General features: G+C 45.2%; 1 protein-coding gene across 6 annotated transcripts in view; it reads left to right on the top strand.

The window, feature by feature from the left end:
* Positions 1 to 17,992, top strand: part of SLC37A2 (solute carrier family 37 member 2) — a 59,427-nt gene that overhangs the window by 34,888 nt on the left and 6,547 nt on the right. For 4 of the 6 annotated variants that reach the window (XR_014558138.1, XM_083713625.1, XM_083713626.1 and 1 more), the window contains exons 8-17: positions 1,514 to 1,551; positions 3,826 to 3,993; positions 5,155 to 5,245; positions 6,015 to 6,077; positions 7,230 to 7,315; positions 8,825 to 8,873; positions 11,050 to 11,123; positions 12,876 to 12,954; positions 15,277 to 15,374; positions 16,543 to 16,607. Coding sequence is in view for 4 of the 6 variants with exons in the window: in XM_083713625.1 (XP_083569751.1) it covers positions 1,514 to 1,551; positions 3,826 to 3,993; positions 5,155 to 5,245; positions 6,015 to 6,077; positions 7,230 to 7,315; positions 8,825 to 8,873; positions 11,050 to 11,123; positions 12,876 to 12,954; positions 15,277 to 15,374; positions 16,543 to 16,607 (811 nt within the window). In the remaining 2 variants the exon portion in view is untranslated. Of the gene's footprint in view, positions 1 to 1,513; positions 1,552 to 3,825; positions 3,994 to 5,154; positions 5,246 to 6,014; positions 6,078 to 7,229; positions 7,316 to 8,824; positions 8,874 to 11,049; positions 11,172 to 11,528; positions 12,090 to 12,875; positions 12,955 to 15,276; positions 15,375 to 16,542; positions 16,918 to 16,987; positions 17,682 to 17,992 lie in introns of those variants that run through there. The other 2 variants (XR_014558139.1, XM_083713627.1) reach the window with 2 other exon arrangements.

The following is a 17,992-nucleotide window of genomic DNA, read 5'->3' as shown; positions in this document are numbered from 1 at the left end:
GAAGAGGAGGTGGAAACAGTAGCAGAAAAACTTAAGGAGGGACCAGCTTTGTGAAATCTTTTGTCTCCCCAGCCCCCAGCCCGAGCACTCTGTTTTGATGCAAAAAAAGTTCTGAAAATAATTTTTGGCTCGGCCCTATATGCACACCTACCTACTCTTGCTTTGAGAGTGTTTGGGTGCAAACCCAAGAAAGTAATTTCTGCTCTTATAAAATCCATGATATTTACTTCTGACTAAAGTGGTGGCGCTGTGGGTTAAACCACAGAGCCTAGGACTTGCCGATCAGAAGGTCGGCGGTTCGAATCCCCATGAGCTCCCGTTACTCGGTCCCAGCTCCTGCAAACCTAGCAGTTCGAAAGCATGTCAAAGTGCAAGTAGATAAATAAGTACCGCTCTGGTGGAAAGGTAAACGGCATTTCCGTGCGCTGCTCTGGTTCGTCAGAAGCGGCTTAGTCATGCTGGCCATATGACCCAGAAGCTGTACGCCGGCTCCCTTGGCCAATAAAGCAAGATGAGTGCTGCAACACCAGAGCTGGTCACGACTGGACCTAATGGTCAGGGGTCCCATTACCTTTTAAACTCCTTTAGGACCAGTGTGTTAGCCAGAGAGCGGATGCAGTTTATAAGCAATGCATACTTAATATGAGCATATCTGGATAATATAGTTGTGGTAGGAAATAGCAATTCACCAAAGTGAGAGGGGGTGAGAAGCAAAGAGAGGACCTGAATCCAAACATCAGAATTGTCTCAAATAGCCTCTTAAAAGCCAAAACAATCAAACGGAATATGCATGTGGCTTATTGGACCATGCAGTGTTTAAAAGGCGCAATAGAAACCCAGAGCAGACTCACTGAGGCGGCAATGAACTAGTCTAATTGGAGAGCATTGCTTTTGACCCACATAGGACTTGAGAAGGAACATCTGTGAGCATCCTTGATTTTCATTTCACCAGTGGTAGATGAGCAGATGTTGCCGCCTAGTGGAAGAAAGCACTTATAACTGCTTTCTTCTCTGCCCTGGCAGGGATGTGCTTTTCTTTCTTTTTTTAATATAATTTTTATTAACAAACCAATCAAATCACATTAATTCCAAATTACAAAGCCAAATTTTTGTTGGGGGTACCCATGCTTCAAGCTCAGAAAGGGATCCAAACATCTCTCTTGCTGCTGCTTTAATATTCACAGTTCTGTCCAATCTTCTCTTTATTGTTTTCCTCATCTTTTTGTTGTTGTCATATATTCCTTTCTTTGTGACCTCTGGTAGTCTCCACAAGCGGGTTGAAAACAAACGAGGGATGTGCTTTTCTTAGGGCGACCTCCTGCAAGAGAGGCTTTCTGTGCCTTCACAGAATAGGATGCTAGATTAGATGGACCACAGGTCTCATCCTGCCAGGCACTAATTACCTGATTTCCAAACTGGAATATATTTGATAAAACACGCACCCCCATTGCTGCTGTCATCTTGCTCCGAATGAAAGGTGTGCTTTTGTAATCCAGTCTCATCTCCACTTCAGATCCCGAAGACGTCGACTGCAGCCCTCCTCTCCATCACGTAAGTTTTGCACATTCCCCCCAACCACCCACTTACATTTCAATCCTATGCACATTTACTGGGGAGCAAGCACCATTCAATTTAATGAGACTTAGACTTTCCACCACTAACAGCAAACAGCTGTTTCTTCTTCCTTTCAGTATGGAGCATGATGCACTACTAGAGAAGGGAGGGAGGCAGGAGGAGGTTGAGAGAGTCAATATCCTTTCTTCATGGCTTAATCACTGGACTAGCATCATGCACAGCTTTTATAATTTCAGATTTCAGCTTCTCGTGCATTGCTTCGGGAGCCCTTTGCTGAAAACTGTAGTAATCTGTGTAATCTTACGGTCCCCTTCTCTGCTTTTGGGTCAAACACTGTGTTCTTTTTTGCCAAGAAATTTTTTTTCCTCCTGTCTCTCCCTTTCCCCCCACTTTCGCTTATGGGGGTTGTCAATTATGTTGATTTTTTCCAGTTTTTAATTTTTTAAGGAGCAGACGTCTTCCTTTTATAGGAGAGTTCAGCGCTGCCTCATCGGGGTTTTGGGGCGTTTGCACCGGAGAGTGGATTAGCCCTTTTGCGCAGAGGTCCTCCCTGTGTCTTTTTTTTTAAAAAAAAAACACGCTTTATCTTTGTTTTTTAGTTTTTGGGAGGCCTCTTTTTTGTGCTGCCTTAGGCTCAGCCCTCAGCCCCCCCCCCCCAAGGCTGGGGTGACTTACACTTGGTCCCCCGTTTCTCTCTCCAGCATTGGGTCCGTCTTGAGTTAGCAGGAGCGCAGATCCCCACCCGATCCTTTGACTCGCTGCTCCGGAAGCCCCTCACTTGGTTTCCAACCCTCAGTATCTTGCAGAGCCCTGAAGTCTCCCCTCTTTACCTCTCTGATCGTTGCTGACCGAGTCTGGTGGAGCTGAGGCTCTCCCATCTTCCTTATGAGCAGCTTCCATGCTGCTAGAAGGAAAACCAAAACAAGCCAACTCTTTGGGCAAAAGATTCCTGCAGTGCAAGGGGATTGGATTAGGATGACCCTCACGGTCCCTTCCAGCTCTACAATGATTCTGTTCATTCATTCATTCCGTTTATACCCCTCCCTTCCTCCCAAAGGGCTCAACTGGACATACCTTCTTCACATAGTTGGCAACTCTCTCCATGATACAGTTGGGTCATTGATGCATTCTCCCATCCACATGGGAGCTGCTCCTGCACATCTGAGACGAGACCTAACCGGCTCTCTTCTCCCCAGCTAACGGCTTCCCCAGCTAACGGCTGCACATCGAGCTGCTGTTAAAGGGCTGAGGACTGAGCATGCTCAGTAGCCACTGAATGCTGACTGAGAAGGAATGGCACATCCCGCAAAAGGGCATGGCTGGCTAGAATGCTGGACAGGAGCACCCAACATTGCAACACTTCCCCCCACCCCATATTATTTATTTATTTGGTTTTTCAGATTAAAGTTTTACAATCACATACAACATAAAAACAAGATTCCAAAGAATCTCCTGGACTTCCCTCCTCCCCTTTATGGGTCCTATTGTTAGCCATTTCCTCCCACATCTTTTATGATGATCCAAATCTTTTACATCTCCATTGTGTCCAAAATTCACCCGTAGATTACAAGTGATATTCCAATCCTACTAACGGTTTCTACTGCTTACAATGGTCTTTAAGATAAGTTATAAATTCCCCCCATTCCTTGTTAAATTTTTGGTCTTCCTGGTTTCTGATACTTCCGGTCAATTTAGCTATTTCAGCATCGTCCATTAACTTCACCTGCCATTCTTCTCTGGCAGGGACTTCATCTTCTTCCCATCTCTGGGCCAATAACACCCATGCAGCCGTTGTTGCATACGTAAATAGGATTTTCTGCTCCCTTGGGATTTTGGCACCTAGAATTCCTAAAAGGAGGGCTTCGGGGGGGGGGGGTGTTTTAAAGAAAAGGTTATTTTAAACATTTTGACGCATCTCCCACTTGTGTCAGCCCAATCCCTGGTCATAACTGGGAAAGGAGAGGCCTGGCTTGGAAGGAAGTACCATATCTCAGGGGCAGAACATCTGCTATGTACACAGACGGCCCCGGGTTCAATCCTTGGCATCTCTGGGGTGGTAGGGGCTGAGAGAGACCCCCATCTGAAGCCCCGGAGGGTCCCTGCCAGCCACTCTAGAGGAAACAGAGCTACATAGACCAGTGGTCTGACTGAATAAAGAGCAGCTGCTTCTGAGGGAAAGTTCAACAAATAGAAAGGTCATTTCTCGATCCAAACTCCTGAGGTGTTTTTATTTGTTTGTGTCTTTCTCAGACCGCCGGTTTGGAAGAGAAAGGTCTTGAGGCTGGCCACTCCATCAGCGACGGGAGCCTAAATATCTCCAGCAACAGCCGAGAAAACATTGTGGACATGTCGGAAGGTAGCAAAGAATCGACGGAAAACCGGGAAGCCATTAGTTTCATTGATGCCCTACGGATACCTGTGAGTACGACCCCACAGGGGAGGGAGGGTGGGGTGAGTTGTAAGAGGCTAGTTGCAGTGGTAGAACTCCCTCTATTTCAGTTTACTACATTTATATCCCGGGGTGGGGAGAGAAGACTGGAAAGACGAGAAATTGAAATTGACAGGTGTGCAGTTGTGTGGATCAGATTGGCAGCTGCACACCTGGCAGCTACTGTTTAGTAAGATGATGTTGATGGTGGTGATGGTGATGGTGATAATAATAATAATAGTAATAATTATAATTATAATAATTATAATTATTATACCCTGCACATCTGGCTGGGTTTTCTCAGCCACTCTGGGCAACTCCCAACAGAATATTTAAAACACAATAAACATCAAATATTAAAAACTTCCCTAAACTTCAGATGTCTTCTAAAAGTCAGATACAGTGGTACCTCAGGTTAAGAACTTAATTCATTCTGGAGGCCTGTTCTTAACCTGAAACTGTTCTTAACCTAAGGTACCACTTTAGCTAATGGGGCTTCCCGCTGCTGCCGTGTGATTTCTTTTCTCATCCTGAAGCAAAGTCCTTAACCCAAGGTACTATTTCTGGGCTAGCGGAGTCTGTAACCTGAAGTGGCTGTAACCCGAGGTACCACTGTAGTTGTTTATTTCCTTGACATCGGCTGGGAGGGCGTTCCACAGGGTGGGCGCCACTACCAAGAAGGCCCTCTGCCTGGTTCCCTGTGACCTCACTTCCCTCAGTGAGGGAACCGCCAGAAAGCCCTCGGAGCTGGACATCATTGTCCGGGCTGAACGATAGGGGTGGAGATGCTCCTTCAGGTATACTGGGCCGAGGCTGACAAAAGGAGAAAAGGAGATCGGATTAGGAATTGATGCATGGGGGTCCATCGGCATTTATCTAGGGGAGGGTAAAGGCAAGCCCTGAATGGAGCCTGGTTTCTCACAAAAATATATTTAAAACAAAACAGGAAGATGAATGCCTGCACCTTCCCCCTTGTATTTCAAGTTCTGTGGGAATCGGTGGCTTGTGATTCAGGGGGGCAACATCCCCCTTCCCACCCCCACGGACACCCGTACCCCTGTGTCCTATCTGTTTGGGGCCTTTGTCTTTGCAAAAACTGGCTTTCGTTAGCTGCTAATGGTTTTTTCTTTCTCTCTCTCTCTTCTCTGCAGGGAGTTGTGGAGTTCTCCTTTTGCCTGCTGTTTGCAAAACTAGTCAGTTACACGTTCCTTTACTGGCTTCCCCTCTACATTGTGAATGTGGGTGAGTTGCAAGGAGCTTGTTAAGGAGACTCCCAATTTGTGATCTGAGAACCTGCTTCAGGAAGTTTTGCTGGTGGGATTTTCCAACGCCTCTGAGTCCCCCGAAGGCTGGCTTAGGTCCATGTCCTTCACCACACCTAAAGATGGGCCCCATTTTTAAGACGACGACAAACTTTTTTATTTATTTATAAAGAATTCAGTGGGACCTCATTTTATTTTATTCTACTTTACTGAAAAAAACCATTTTATGCTCCCGTTTCAGCCCTAACAAGCGCTTCTAAGAAAAGAAAACAGGACAGAATTAAAACAAAAGAATTAAATAGCAGAGTTAAAACAAAAGCCTAGAAGAGCAAAGCTAAAGGCTTCGTTCTCAAAGTACTGGCCCTATTTGGCACAATAATGGCTACACTGACTGGAAGTGTCTCTCTAGGGTTTCAGATGTAGGAGATGCCAGGGACTTTTTGCATGCAAAACTTATCCTCTTCCATTGAGTTATATCTCCTGCCAACAAGCAGAGAACTGCTTCCAGCCAAGTCAGACCATTGATCTTATCTAACCCAGTTCTGTTGACTCTGACTGGCAGAAGCTGTGCAGGGTCAAATGCAGAGGGTCCTCTGCAACTGAGATCTCTTTGACTGGAGGTGTGGTGATGGTGGAATGGAATGTGGATCCCTTTGCATGCAAACCCTGCACCCCCCCCCCCATTTAATTCCATCACATTTTGAACTTCTCTGCTCACCCAGCCATTTCTCCTGTTCTTCTTTTTGCAGCTCATTTCACCGCGAAGAAGGCAGGGGATATGTCCACCCTCTTTGATGTCGGCGGCATAGTCGGTTTGTTGCATCGATTTTCTTTTTCTTTTAAAAAATTTAATTTTAGTAGTGTAATTATATTTGTGTGCATAGATACCAAAACAAAACAAAGCAAGATGAAGTCTGATTATCCAGAGCCAAAGGAAAATGAATATCCAGAACTAATAACAGACAAAGCAAATTTAACAAACTTCGCCAAAGTCAGATACGACAACTGAAAATCATTGGGTTTCAAGGCACGGCAAATGGGTTTACATTATCCTGGAGCTCATTACTGCAGTAAATTATAAAAAGACTCAGTTTTGTCTGCAAATTTATTTGGCTGAACTCTGGAAAAGTGCTTTGACGTTCACAGCGTGTTATTCTTTGAAGGAGAACTACCTGAAAATGATTGACAGGTGGTATTTAACTCTGAGTAGGCTCGCTAAGATGTGTAAGACTGAATAAGAGAAGTGCTGGAGATGCAAAGAGGTTGAGGGAACATTCTTTCATTGTGGTGGACTTCTAAAAGGGTAAAAGAGTATTGGGAAATGATACATCATGAATTGGGAAAAATGTTCAAAAGTACTCCCCCCCCCCAAAAAAAAAAAACCCAGTCCTTTCTGTTGGGGATAATTCAGAAGGAAATTCCCAGGTGTAAAAAAAAGGTTATTTATGTATGCCACTACTGCGGCACATGTTGTTAGCTGAAAAATGGAAAATGAGTGAAGTCCCAACCAAAGAAGAGTAGCAACTTAAGCTGATGGAATATGTGCAGCTTGCACACTTAACATATAGAATAAGAGAACAAGAAGAATATACATTTAGAGACGATTGGAAAACGTTTATTGAATATATGGGAAATAACTCTGTGCAGCTGAAAATGCTGGCAGCATCAAGATAACTTCAACAGTGTAAATAAGTTATCATGGATGTAATAATGGAATATTGAATGGTATAGTTTTTGTAAAATATGCAGGGATTTCTGATATGTAAAATGAAACATGGGAGGAAGAGAAGGGAAGTCATTGATATTTTAGGATGTAAAAAGGAGTACTTTAAATGGTAAAGCAGAAAATCTGATATTTATTTGGCTTGTCGAAGGCCTATAAGTGAATTCATGGCTCTCAGACCTGACATTCTCCACTCTTTGCCAACTTCCGAAAGTGAACTGTGACTTTTCCCCCCCTGCAGGAGGCATCCTGGCAGGTCTTATCTCTGACTACACAGGTGGCAGGGGCACGACATGCTGTACGATGCTCATTTTGGCTGTTCCCATGGTGAGTTTCCCTATTGCGCACTTCCAGCTTCAGAGGCAGCAAGGTGATAAACACCAGTTGCTTGTCCAGGCACTTTTAGGCAGTCGCTATTTTTGGGTCACATACCCGCAGCTTCAGGTTGTGCAATCATAGGTGGCTGGGAGGTCTTGTGCAACAAACCTACTTCCCCAAATAATTGGACCTTTTTTCAAGAGAAATGGGATAACACTTGCTTTGGCAGGACATCCTCTAACATCCCCGCAAATGAATGCTCATGAAAGAGCCAACGTCATCTAAGTTCCCTGAGAGCAAATGGAGATGAATGTTCAATAAACAAGTCATCTGGGCGTGCCCTTTGCTTACTTTAGTCGCCGTTTTTCTACACCACCTTGTGGTGGCTAGGGCTTATGGGAGTTGTAGTCCAAAACATCTGAAGGGCACCAGGTTGGCAAAGGCTGAACTGAAAAGTAGAGAGGGCAAGGCCAGATCCCAGTGGATCATAGTTTGATAGCCTCTCACCCTTCCTATGCATGACTTGACCATGTCAACACGTAATAATGATAATTTATTATTATTTATACTCCTCCCATTTGGCTGGGTGGCTCCCAACAGCCACTCTGGGTGGCTCCCAACAGAATAATAATAATAATAAAGCGACAAAACATTAAACATTAAAAACTTCCCTAAACAGGGCTGCCTTTAGTTGTCTTTTAAAAGTAAAATAGTTGCTTATTGTCTTGACATCTGATGGGAGGGCGTTCCACAGGGCAGGGACCACTTCCAAGAAGGCCCTCTGTCTGGTTCCCTGTAACTTGGCTTCTCACAAGGAGGGAACCACCAGAAGGCCCTCGGAGCTGGACCTCAATGTCCGGGCTGGACGATGGGGGTGGAGCAGCAATGTCCCGGAGGCCTCTCTCAGGCCTCTTAAGGTGTGGTGGTGAGTGCAAGCCCCACCCCCTAGGCCAGATGGAGTTGGCAGGAGAGGGAGCGGTCCTCCCAGCACTCACAAGAGCAGCAGCAGCAATGTCCCAGAGGCCCTGATGGAGGCCCTCAACTTGGCTTCTCGCAGCGAGGGAACTGCCAGAAGGCCCTCGGCACTGGACCTCAGTGTCTGGGCTGAATGATGGGGATGGAGACACTCCTTCAGGTATACAGGGCCGAGGCCGCTTAGGGCTTTAAAGGTCAGCACCAACACTTTGAATTGTGCTCAGAAACGTAGGACCGGTGTTATATGGTCTTGGCAGCGACTCCCAGTCACCAGTCTAGCTGCTGCATTCTGGATTGGTTGTAGTTTCCGGGTCACCTTCAAAAGTAGACCCACATAGAGCACATTGCAGTACACCCTACATTTAAAGCACCCCTGAAACCCTCATGGCTTCCCCAAAAGATTCTGGGAGCTTTTGTTGAGTTCGCTCAGAGCTGTTAGAAGACCCCTATTCCCCTCACAGAGCTGCAATTCCTAGAGTTCCCTGGGACTGCTTGTTGAACCTCTATGAAAATGCTCATTCACTGCCTTGCTTTCTCTTCTAGCTCTTCGCCTACAACCATGTTGGCCAGAATGGACTAGCAACATCAATAGGTAAAGTTGCACTACTTTCTGGAGATTTTCACCACTGGCATGCACTGGCTTCCACCAAGAAACCTCGGAGCTAGTTCTCACATTGCCACTGGACCCTGATGGTCCCTTTGTTGCTGTTCTTGATTCAGTTTTGTGCAGGGAAATAAATGTTCTCTGAATATATCACCAGGCTATCTGGAGCTGGCAGTATGGTAGGGATTTGAGTGTCGCCTTCTACTTTACAAGTGAAGGTGTTCTAGCTAGCAAATTGCTTCACAGACTTGGAGAATATATTTAATCCCGCTCAAGCACCCATCTGCTGCATGAGGGAGCCTAATCCTGATAGCCCTGCCCAGCTGCACTTGCTACCCATGCCCACTGCCAACACAAGAACCTGCCTTCTGTGGGAATGTTGAGGGAAGTAGGAGAGGATATATTGATTAGATATTATCCCTCCTCACTCACGCTAGTGAGCTAGTAGCAGAGCACATTCCCTTGCACATTGCTAGAAGCAAGTTGGTGGATTTCTTAGAATCGTTTAAGTTGAGCAATCCAGTTTGGCTTGTCAGGATTGGATTGTTCCTGGTAAATTTCCCTTTATTTCCCTCTTAAAAATAATAACAACATGGCAGTCTTCTTTAAAAGTAATGGTAAAGTTTATTTGCATTCAGTTTACAGTAGTATCCTGAAGGCAGGCTTTAATCCTGTGGTTACAGTTACATTTGTAGAGAAAAGAAGTCTTTTTTAAAAAAAATAAAAATATTAACAGTTTCAACATAACAAATTAACAAACCATATAATCGCTTACATTAATTTTCCCCCTTCCCCCCTCTCTTCCATTCTCCCCCCCCCCCCCCCGGACTTCCCTCAGCTCCTCTCTCTGATTTCTCAGCACATAGTATTCTCTGCATGTTATAAAATTTTACATATACTTACATTATTTCTCATGTTATCAACCAATAAATTTGTGTATGTTTATTCAAACCTGCCAAGGAGTCCAGTTCATTTTGTTGTCTTTCTAGATAATTTGTAAAAAGCTCCCATTCTTCCTTAAAGTCATCCTTGTCCCGTAATTTATATGTCAATTTAGCCAACTCTGCATAGTTCATCAGTTTTTCTTGCCACTGTTCTTTCGTTGGGATTTCCTCATTCTTCCATCCTTGTGCTATCAAGACTCTTGCCACTGTTGTGGCATACATAAATAAATTCTTTGTTTTTCTTGGCAGGTCTTGTCCTACAATCCCTAACACACAGGCCCCAGACTTTTTACCTTGTGGCTTCCATCCTCTGTAAGGATGGATGGCTAAGAGCCAGCAAAAGATGGTAAAAGAGCAGCAAAAGAGCCAAATAGCCAAAGAAGAGTCCAAGAAGAAGATGGCTGCATGACTAGCCCTTTTATAGGGTTTGCATGCCCAGGGACGTGGGTGGCACTGTGGGTTAAACCACAGAGCCTAGAACTTGCTGATCAGAAGGTCGGTGGTTCGAATCCCCATGATGGGGTGAGCTCCTGTTGCTCGCTCCCTGCTCCTGCCAACCTAGCAGTTCGAAAGCACCTCAAAGTGCAAGTAGATAAATAGGTACCACTCTGGCGGGAAGGTAAACAGCGTTTCCGTGCACTGCTCTGGTTCGCCAGAAGCGGCTTAATCATGCTGGCCACATGACCCAGAAGCTGTACGCCGGCTCCCTCGGCCAATAAAGCGAGATGAGTGCCGCAACCCCAGAGTTGGCCACGACTGGACCTAATGGTCAGGGGTCCCTTTACCTTTACCTTAGGGTCTTGCCCATCTACCTGGTCACATACGGGGAGGATGCTCCAGACCAGGTGTGACAAGAAGTCCTCCTGGCTGGAGCAACATTCCCCTGTGTGTCCACTCTAGGCAACAGGAAATATTGTATTTGACTGCTTCAGTGATTACACCTTCTACTGAGTCCAAATATTTGCCCATCTAGCTCAGTACTGTCTACACTGGCTGGCAACAGCTCTCCCCCTGGAGATGCTGGGGACTGAACCTGGGACCCTGCTCCTGCAGAGCAGGTGTTCCCCCAGGGATCTACAGCCATCGTTTCCGATGCACTTTTTTCATTGACTTAAAATTGCTTTGGGATAGTTTGTAGCAAAGTGATTCGTAAATGGAAGCAAATAAATTGAGACGGCAAGGTGACGTGGCTGATGTTTGTTCTTTCTTTCTCTCTGTAGTGATGTTAATTATCTGCGGCGCCCTCGTCAACGGGCCGTACGCTCTCATCACAACTGCGGTGTCAGCGGACTTGGTAAGAATTGCCCCCAAAAGTTCTTGTTATTCACTGGGAAACAAAAATGTTCACTCCAGAGCATAGCTGTCAACTTACAGATTTGAAAATAAGGGACCAGCAGCCGTGAAAATAAGGGATTTAGTCAACCAGCTGAAATACGAAGTTAAAAGGGACCAGATAATTTTGGAGAGCAGCGCCGGTTTTTAGCCCTTCGTTTCCAGAGGTTGCTGCTCAAGATACCAACCGATGAAACACTGCAATTAAATAACTACAAGCAGCAACCACTTTTCGCACAAAACGAAGGGAGAGGAGCTGCTTCCTTTGAAACCCGGGAAATTTAAGGGACATCCATCAATAAGGGACAGCAGTGGGACATGGCGCTGGGATAAGGGACTGTCCCTCCAATTAAGGGACACTTGACAGCTATGCTCCAGAGGCCTTTTGAGCTAACAACCCGGGTTGGCTCCCAGACAATTCAGCGGCCCCACATTTGGACACTAGTCAGGATCCGTGCTTAAACCGAGAAGCCTCTAATTTCCTGTTTCATGCAAACTGGGAAACTATGGTTACCAGCTTCTGAATCAGCCAGGATATTAAATTATAGCTGACGAATACCTTGCTGAGCTATAACCCAGATCCGATTGTCTGAAGCAGTTGATTTTCTTCTCTGAGGCTCGTCCCTTGCAACCATTTCTTATTCATCAATTAAGGGCATTCATATGACTTGAGCCTTTCAGGCCTTGAACTCATTCCTAGAACAGGATTCAACACGCAGACACACAGCACAGCAGTTTTCTTCTTTGGGCAATAGAATAGGAAATTCTTTCCACGCAGTGTAAACATGACACCTTGGCTGAGAGAGCCTCCGGAGGAGGAGGAGGAGGAGGAGAGCTCTTACCTTCCAGCACACAGCCTTCAAAACTTGGAAGAGATCTGAATTAATCTGGCACAGATCAGTTACACATTCTCCAGGTACTCTGGAAATTATTATTTTTTTTAATTATTGGCTGTAAAATTGTCCCTTCGGCAAATCCCTCCTCTCATGGCAGCTGTTAGTGTACAAGAAAGAAGAAAAAAGATGTAGCCAGGATGGTTTTAGAACAAAGTGGAAAATAATACAGGCTCAGAGCACTGAGTGTTGGCTTGTCTAGGGGAAACGTTTTCAATGCAATCCCCCCCCCCAAAAAAAGTTCATTGCTATTATATATATTCAACATGTTTCCTTCAATGCGTACAATCTTAAAATGATTTGAATTGGTTTTAAAAATACTTTTAAAAGCCTTACAATTTAACAAAATTAACTCATTTTGGAATAATCAATTGAAACCTAGATCTCTGGCTTGGCTCACACACATCTTGCTAAAGCAAACCATGACTTAGCACAAGTGTGCACTAAGTTTAGGGAGGTTTTTAATGTTTGGTTGCATTATTATTATTATTATTATTATTATTATTATTATTATTCTATAGGGAGCTGCCTAGAGTGGCTGGGGAAACCCAGCTAGATGGGCGGGGTATGAATTATTATTATTATTATTATTATTATTATTCTCCAGTCATTTTGCTGCTCTGCTGAACTGAGCTATGGTTTGGCTTACCACGTCATCTAAACCTCCTAATAGCTAACTAAAATCCACTTCCCTGAATTTTTCGCCCACTAACTGGTTCCAGTCCTGCCCTCCAGAGCAACAGGAACCTTACAATGTTCATGTGTGATGATTTCCTTTAACCTTGTAATCTTTCTTTGTTTTTTCTCCTTTTCCATCCCAGGGCACTCACGAATGTCTCCAAGGAAACGCCAAGGCCCTTGCCACCGTTACCGCCATCATTGATGGAACGGGATCTGTCGGTCAGTAGCTAAGAAGCTTAGGCCAAGTGTGGAAGCTTTGGCACCTCCAGGTGTTATTGAACTACAACTCCCATCAGCCCCAGCCAGCATGGCCATTGGCCAGGGATGATGGGAGTTGCAGTCCAGCAACACCTGGAGGGCCATAGTTTCTCCACACCTGGTCTAGGAGTTAATTTGAGCCTCATCCAGTGTTTTGTTGTACGAAGCCTCAGAGGGGCAGAGGTTTTTCCTCTTCCCCAAAGGATACCATTATTCAGGGAGATGTGGTGATAACTGGCTACTTACTAGTCCCACACCTTGGGCCCACTTCTGTCTCAAACCCAGCCCATATCAGCGCTGAATCTGCCCTGAGAAGGGGTGGGGCTAATTGCCACATTACTCACCCATATGATGCAAAACTGCATGCAAGTGCGTCTGCTCTAAAGAGGTTTTTGTGGTTCCTCAAGGCTTCTCAAAATACATATATTTAATTTATTTATTTATTTATTTATTTATTTATTTATTTATTTAATAATTCATTGCTCCTCTGCTGGCAAAATACTTTATTTTCACTTCATTAAAAAAGCAAATACTGATTGCTTCCTTTTCTTTTCTATTTGATAATATATTTATTAGTTTTCAATTACAATCCAATAATAACCTCATTATAACAATGCCAAATTATAACACAATTACTAATATGAATCATTCAGATATCAAATTGCATAATTTAGGTGGCCCCCTACATGCTAGAGTTGTCGGTTTGAAGTTTTACTTTATTTATGTGTTCCAAAATCTTAAAAACTTCAATTACACTCTGGTCAAAATGACAATCCCTTATACAACAACTGCAGCATTAACAACTTCCATTCGTATTGACACATTAAACGATTCATAAAACTGCAAGTGAGGCGATCAAACTATATCCTTGTTCTTCCTGTGTGTGACAATTATTCTGTCCGTGATGTTTCTTCCTGTCCTTGTAAAATGTTACGTCTATCTTTTCCCGGTTCCTGCTGTTCTCCATCATGTCTTGGCCGGAGCTATACTGATTGCTTCCTTAGGTCGCTCACTGTGATACTGTAATGCCAAAAGACTTCTTGTGGCTCCCCAAATGTGTGATTTTTAAAGTAGTATCATCATAATCAAAATACATTTTTAAGCTGACTGCTCCCATAGTTACCCCACTGTGATTCTGCAGTGCCAAAGGGTTTTGGTTACCCCCTCAAACAACCCCCTACCCCAAGTAAACTTTATCTTTTTTAAAAGATGCCCACACCAACTTTGTCATGCGCCCTCATCCCGAGAATTGGGGAAGAGTAGCCCCCCGCTCTTGTAGACCCCACTGGGCTGGATGGCCCAATGGCTGGTTCAGTAGAAGTCCATTTCTTGTGTTCCTATATGTCTGAGACAAATCTATACGGCTCTCTAACATCCCTGGTCACACCCATGGTTCCCTACCTCTGTGGGAAATCAACCTGTAAATCAGGGGTCAGCAAACATTTTCAGCAGGGGGCCGGTCCACTGTCCCTCAGACCTTGTGTGGGGCCGGACTATATTTTGGAAGGGGGGGGGGGAATGAACGAATTCCTATGCCCCACAAATAACCCAGAGATGCATTTTAAATAAAAGGACACATTCTACTCATGTAAAAACACCAGGCAGGCCCCACAAATAACCCAGAGATGCCTTTTAAATAAAAGGACACATTCTACTTATGTAAAAACACCCTGATTCCTGGACTATCTGCGGGCCGGATTTAGAAAGCAGTTGGGTCGGATCCAACCCCCGGGCCTTAGTTTGCCTACCCATGCTGTAAATCAGCTTTTCTCAACCTGTGGGTCCCCAGATGTTGTTGAACTACAACTCCCATCACCCCTAGCTAGCAAAGCCAGAGCTCAGGGATGATGGGAGTTGTAGTCCAACAACATCTGGGGACCCACAGGTTGAGAACCACTGCTGTAAATGGTCAGTCTGTCAACAGCAGTCAGCCATGTTAGCTACAAACAGAACCCCCACATTCAGAGATCACCAAATGCTTTTGCCACTATGTGCTTCTTGTGAGCTCAGGGTATATGGCTGCCCCCCTGTTAGATGCATAGTCCTGGCTAGAAGAACCTTTGCTGTGTTCCAGCACATCAAGCCTTTTGTTGTTATCTGTGAGTACATGTTGGTCATCTCTAACTTCCTGAGTCTTCCTGCACCACCACCATATAGGATTTGCAGACATAGGTTTTCTGCGCCATCTGTGCTAGAAGGAGCCTGCCTTCCATATTGCCATGAACTGGGCTTCACTCTTGGCTGCTTGCTGGTCCTTTGCATCATTCTTTTTTCATTTTGCAGGTGCTGCCCTTGGACCCCTGCTGGCAGGTTTGATCTCTCGCACCGGCTGGGACAATGTCTTCTACATGTTGATGGCCGCCGATCTCCTGGCTTGCCTAGTGAGTTTCCTTTTGCAGAGCATTCCACATAAATTCCTCTGTTAACCCAACCGTTCTGTGAGGCGTCCATGTCGCCTTACTGCCCCTGTCTGCACAGACTTTTGATATGGTGAACTAAGGGATCAGGAACTGGTGGCCCTCCAGATGTTGATTGACTATGGGTTATATCTAGTGCTAATCCTACTCAAGAGTTGTCCTGTGCCACAACTAACTTAGGTCCATTAATTTCAAGGGGTCTCACCTGAGTAGGACTTTTTGGGGACCTGTAACTCCCCTCATCCCTGATGGTTGGCCATTCAAGCTGGTGTTGATGAGAATGGAGATGAACAAAGTCCAGAGGTCTCCATCCCTGCTGTTAGCTAAGGGGTGAATCCTACCAAATTTAACCTCAGCTGGGTAAACCCTTGAGAACAGCTGATATTGCTACACCAATCCTGACCTAAGTTGGGAACCACCTGCAGCTCAGTGCTAGAGCAGACGATTTGCTTGCTGGAGGTCCCAGGTTGCATTCCCCATCATCTCCAGTCAAAAGGATCTCAGGACAGCGACCTGAAAAAGAACCACAAATGAGATTCTGGAAACTGCTGTCTGTCAAGAGTTGACAGTACTGGTCTAGGTAGACCAATGGAGAAATAGCAGCTCTATATGAAAACTTTGCTTTCCAACTGCATTTGTCTGTGTGTAATTTTGAAGAAGGATCGTAGCTCAGTGGTAGAGCTACCAGGCTCAATCCTGGTCATCTCCAGTTGGGGCTTGGAAAGACACCCAACTGAGACTCTGTAGAGCTGCTGCCAGTCTGTGTATACCAGGTATCCCCAAACTCGGTCCTCCAGATGTTTTGGGACTACAACTCCCATCATCCCTAGCTAACAGGACCAGTGGTCAGGGATGATGGGAATTGTAGTCCCAAAACATCTGACTCAGTATAAGACAATGGGTATGGACAGCAACTGTGGCTTGGTGGGGCAAGTGGGAGCAGTCCCCCCTCATGCAGCAGATGAAAGCTTGAGTGGGATTGACCCGTGGGTCTGAATAGGTATAAGGCAGCTCCTGGTGTCTTTAGCACAGAGACATCATTGCAGCGCCATGGACAAACGCTGGGTGGGCTGTCTGCATGCACCAAACAGCCACTGCCATCATTAACTCTGAGTATATCTTCCCCTTCCAGTTCCTTTCACGTGTGGTGTTCAAAGAAGTACGAGGGTGGTGCGGCTCCTGCGGAAGAAAACGAGGGTAGGTGTTTGCAGAGGCTGAATATTTTGGAATGTATGACTCCAGGGACCTGTAGTTCACTGGTGCTTTAAAAATTTCCACCCCCCGATTCCCTTGAATTTTAAGTTTTACCAGCCTGCCAGTGAAGCCCTGTTGAATTCCCCTGCCAATACATGCTGCCATCTTGGGCCAGTTGAGTGCGCACAAAGCAAAACAAGATGGCGGCGTTCTGTTCTGAAATGTGCTACTGCTACGCTGGAATTGCACGACGTGCTGTCAGATTTACCTGTAGAGTAGCATGCTACAGAGCATGCTTGGAAAATCCAGGATAGTGATGCTCCATTCTTGGTGGGGCTTTTATCAGACATGTTTGACAGGGCGTTTTTGACATGCGCCAGCAGCTCATGGGGCAGTCATGCACAGACTGAAATTCTCCTCAAAAGAGCACTCAACCATCTTACACATGTTTTACTTCAGGAATGGCTAACCCCTAGTTTGCAGCCCTGATCTGGCCTCACACACAAAAAAATTCTGGTGGCGGCAAAAAGAAAAGAAATTTAAGGTAGATACAGAGCTGCGGTTGTGGATCCAGCACTGTAACAAATCTGTAACAGCACTGCAGATCACCCCGTTATTAGATTGATTACATCCCAAATTCAGTTGATCTGAATGTGTCTGGTACATGGAAAAGTCCTGCTATGCTCAATGGGGTTTATTCCCAGGTAAGCAAGCAAAGGATTATAGCTTGAAACACACTGATTTCTCAGAACTTTTCCCAGTTAGTCACCCCCAACAAATGTTCCACAACCCAAGTGCTCTTGGAACTAAACATTGGAATTAAGCAGTGGAGTTTCTGCTGGGGAAGACTATTATGTGTAGCCCTGAAGATGCATGCAGGAGCCAGGGATCCTTGGGACTGCAGATGTTCTGACCATGCTCAAACCACTTAAAAAGCCAAGAAACGAAAAAGGCTCTTGCCTGCATACGCAAACAACCCAATTGCTCTTCCCTTTGCAAGAGCAAACAAAAGAGAAAGCCACCCATTTCACTGTAGTTTTCTGGATCGTCTAAACCAAGCTGTGGTTAGCTGCTTTGGCGGGGGGTAGGGAGGTGGGACCCAGGACAGCGGTGTCCAACCTTTTTTCAAAGAGGGCCAGATTTGATTAAGTGAAGGGCCGTGAGGGCCGACCGGAGGGCCTACCAAAGTTGTTATCCTTTTTTTAGAATTGAAGTTCTTTTTTTAGGATATTTTAGGATTGAAGAGGTTTTTTTAGGATTTTACCCAAGGAAATAAACTGCCAGATTAAACCGACCCATGGGCCAGATTAGGCCCCTGAAACGGACTTTGGACATGCCTTCCCCAGGATTTTAAACCATGATTTGAGGTTAGCTTAATATCCTGGCTT

The sequence above is a fragment of the Podarcis gaigeae genome (genome assembly GCF_964106915.1).
Source record: "Podarcis gaigeae genome assembly, chromosome: 15".
Taxonomy (NCBI): domain Eukaryota; kingdom Metazoa; phylum Chordata; class Lepidosauria; order Squamata; family Lacertidae; genus Podarcis; species Podarcis gaigeae.
This window is presented reverse-complemented; position numbering and strand designations above follow the sequence as displayed.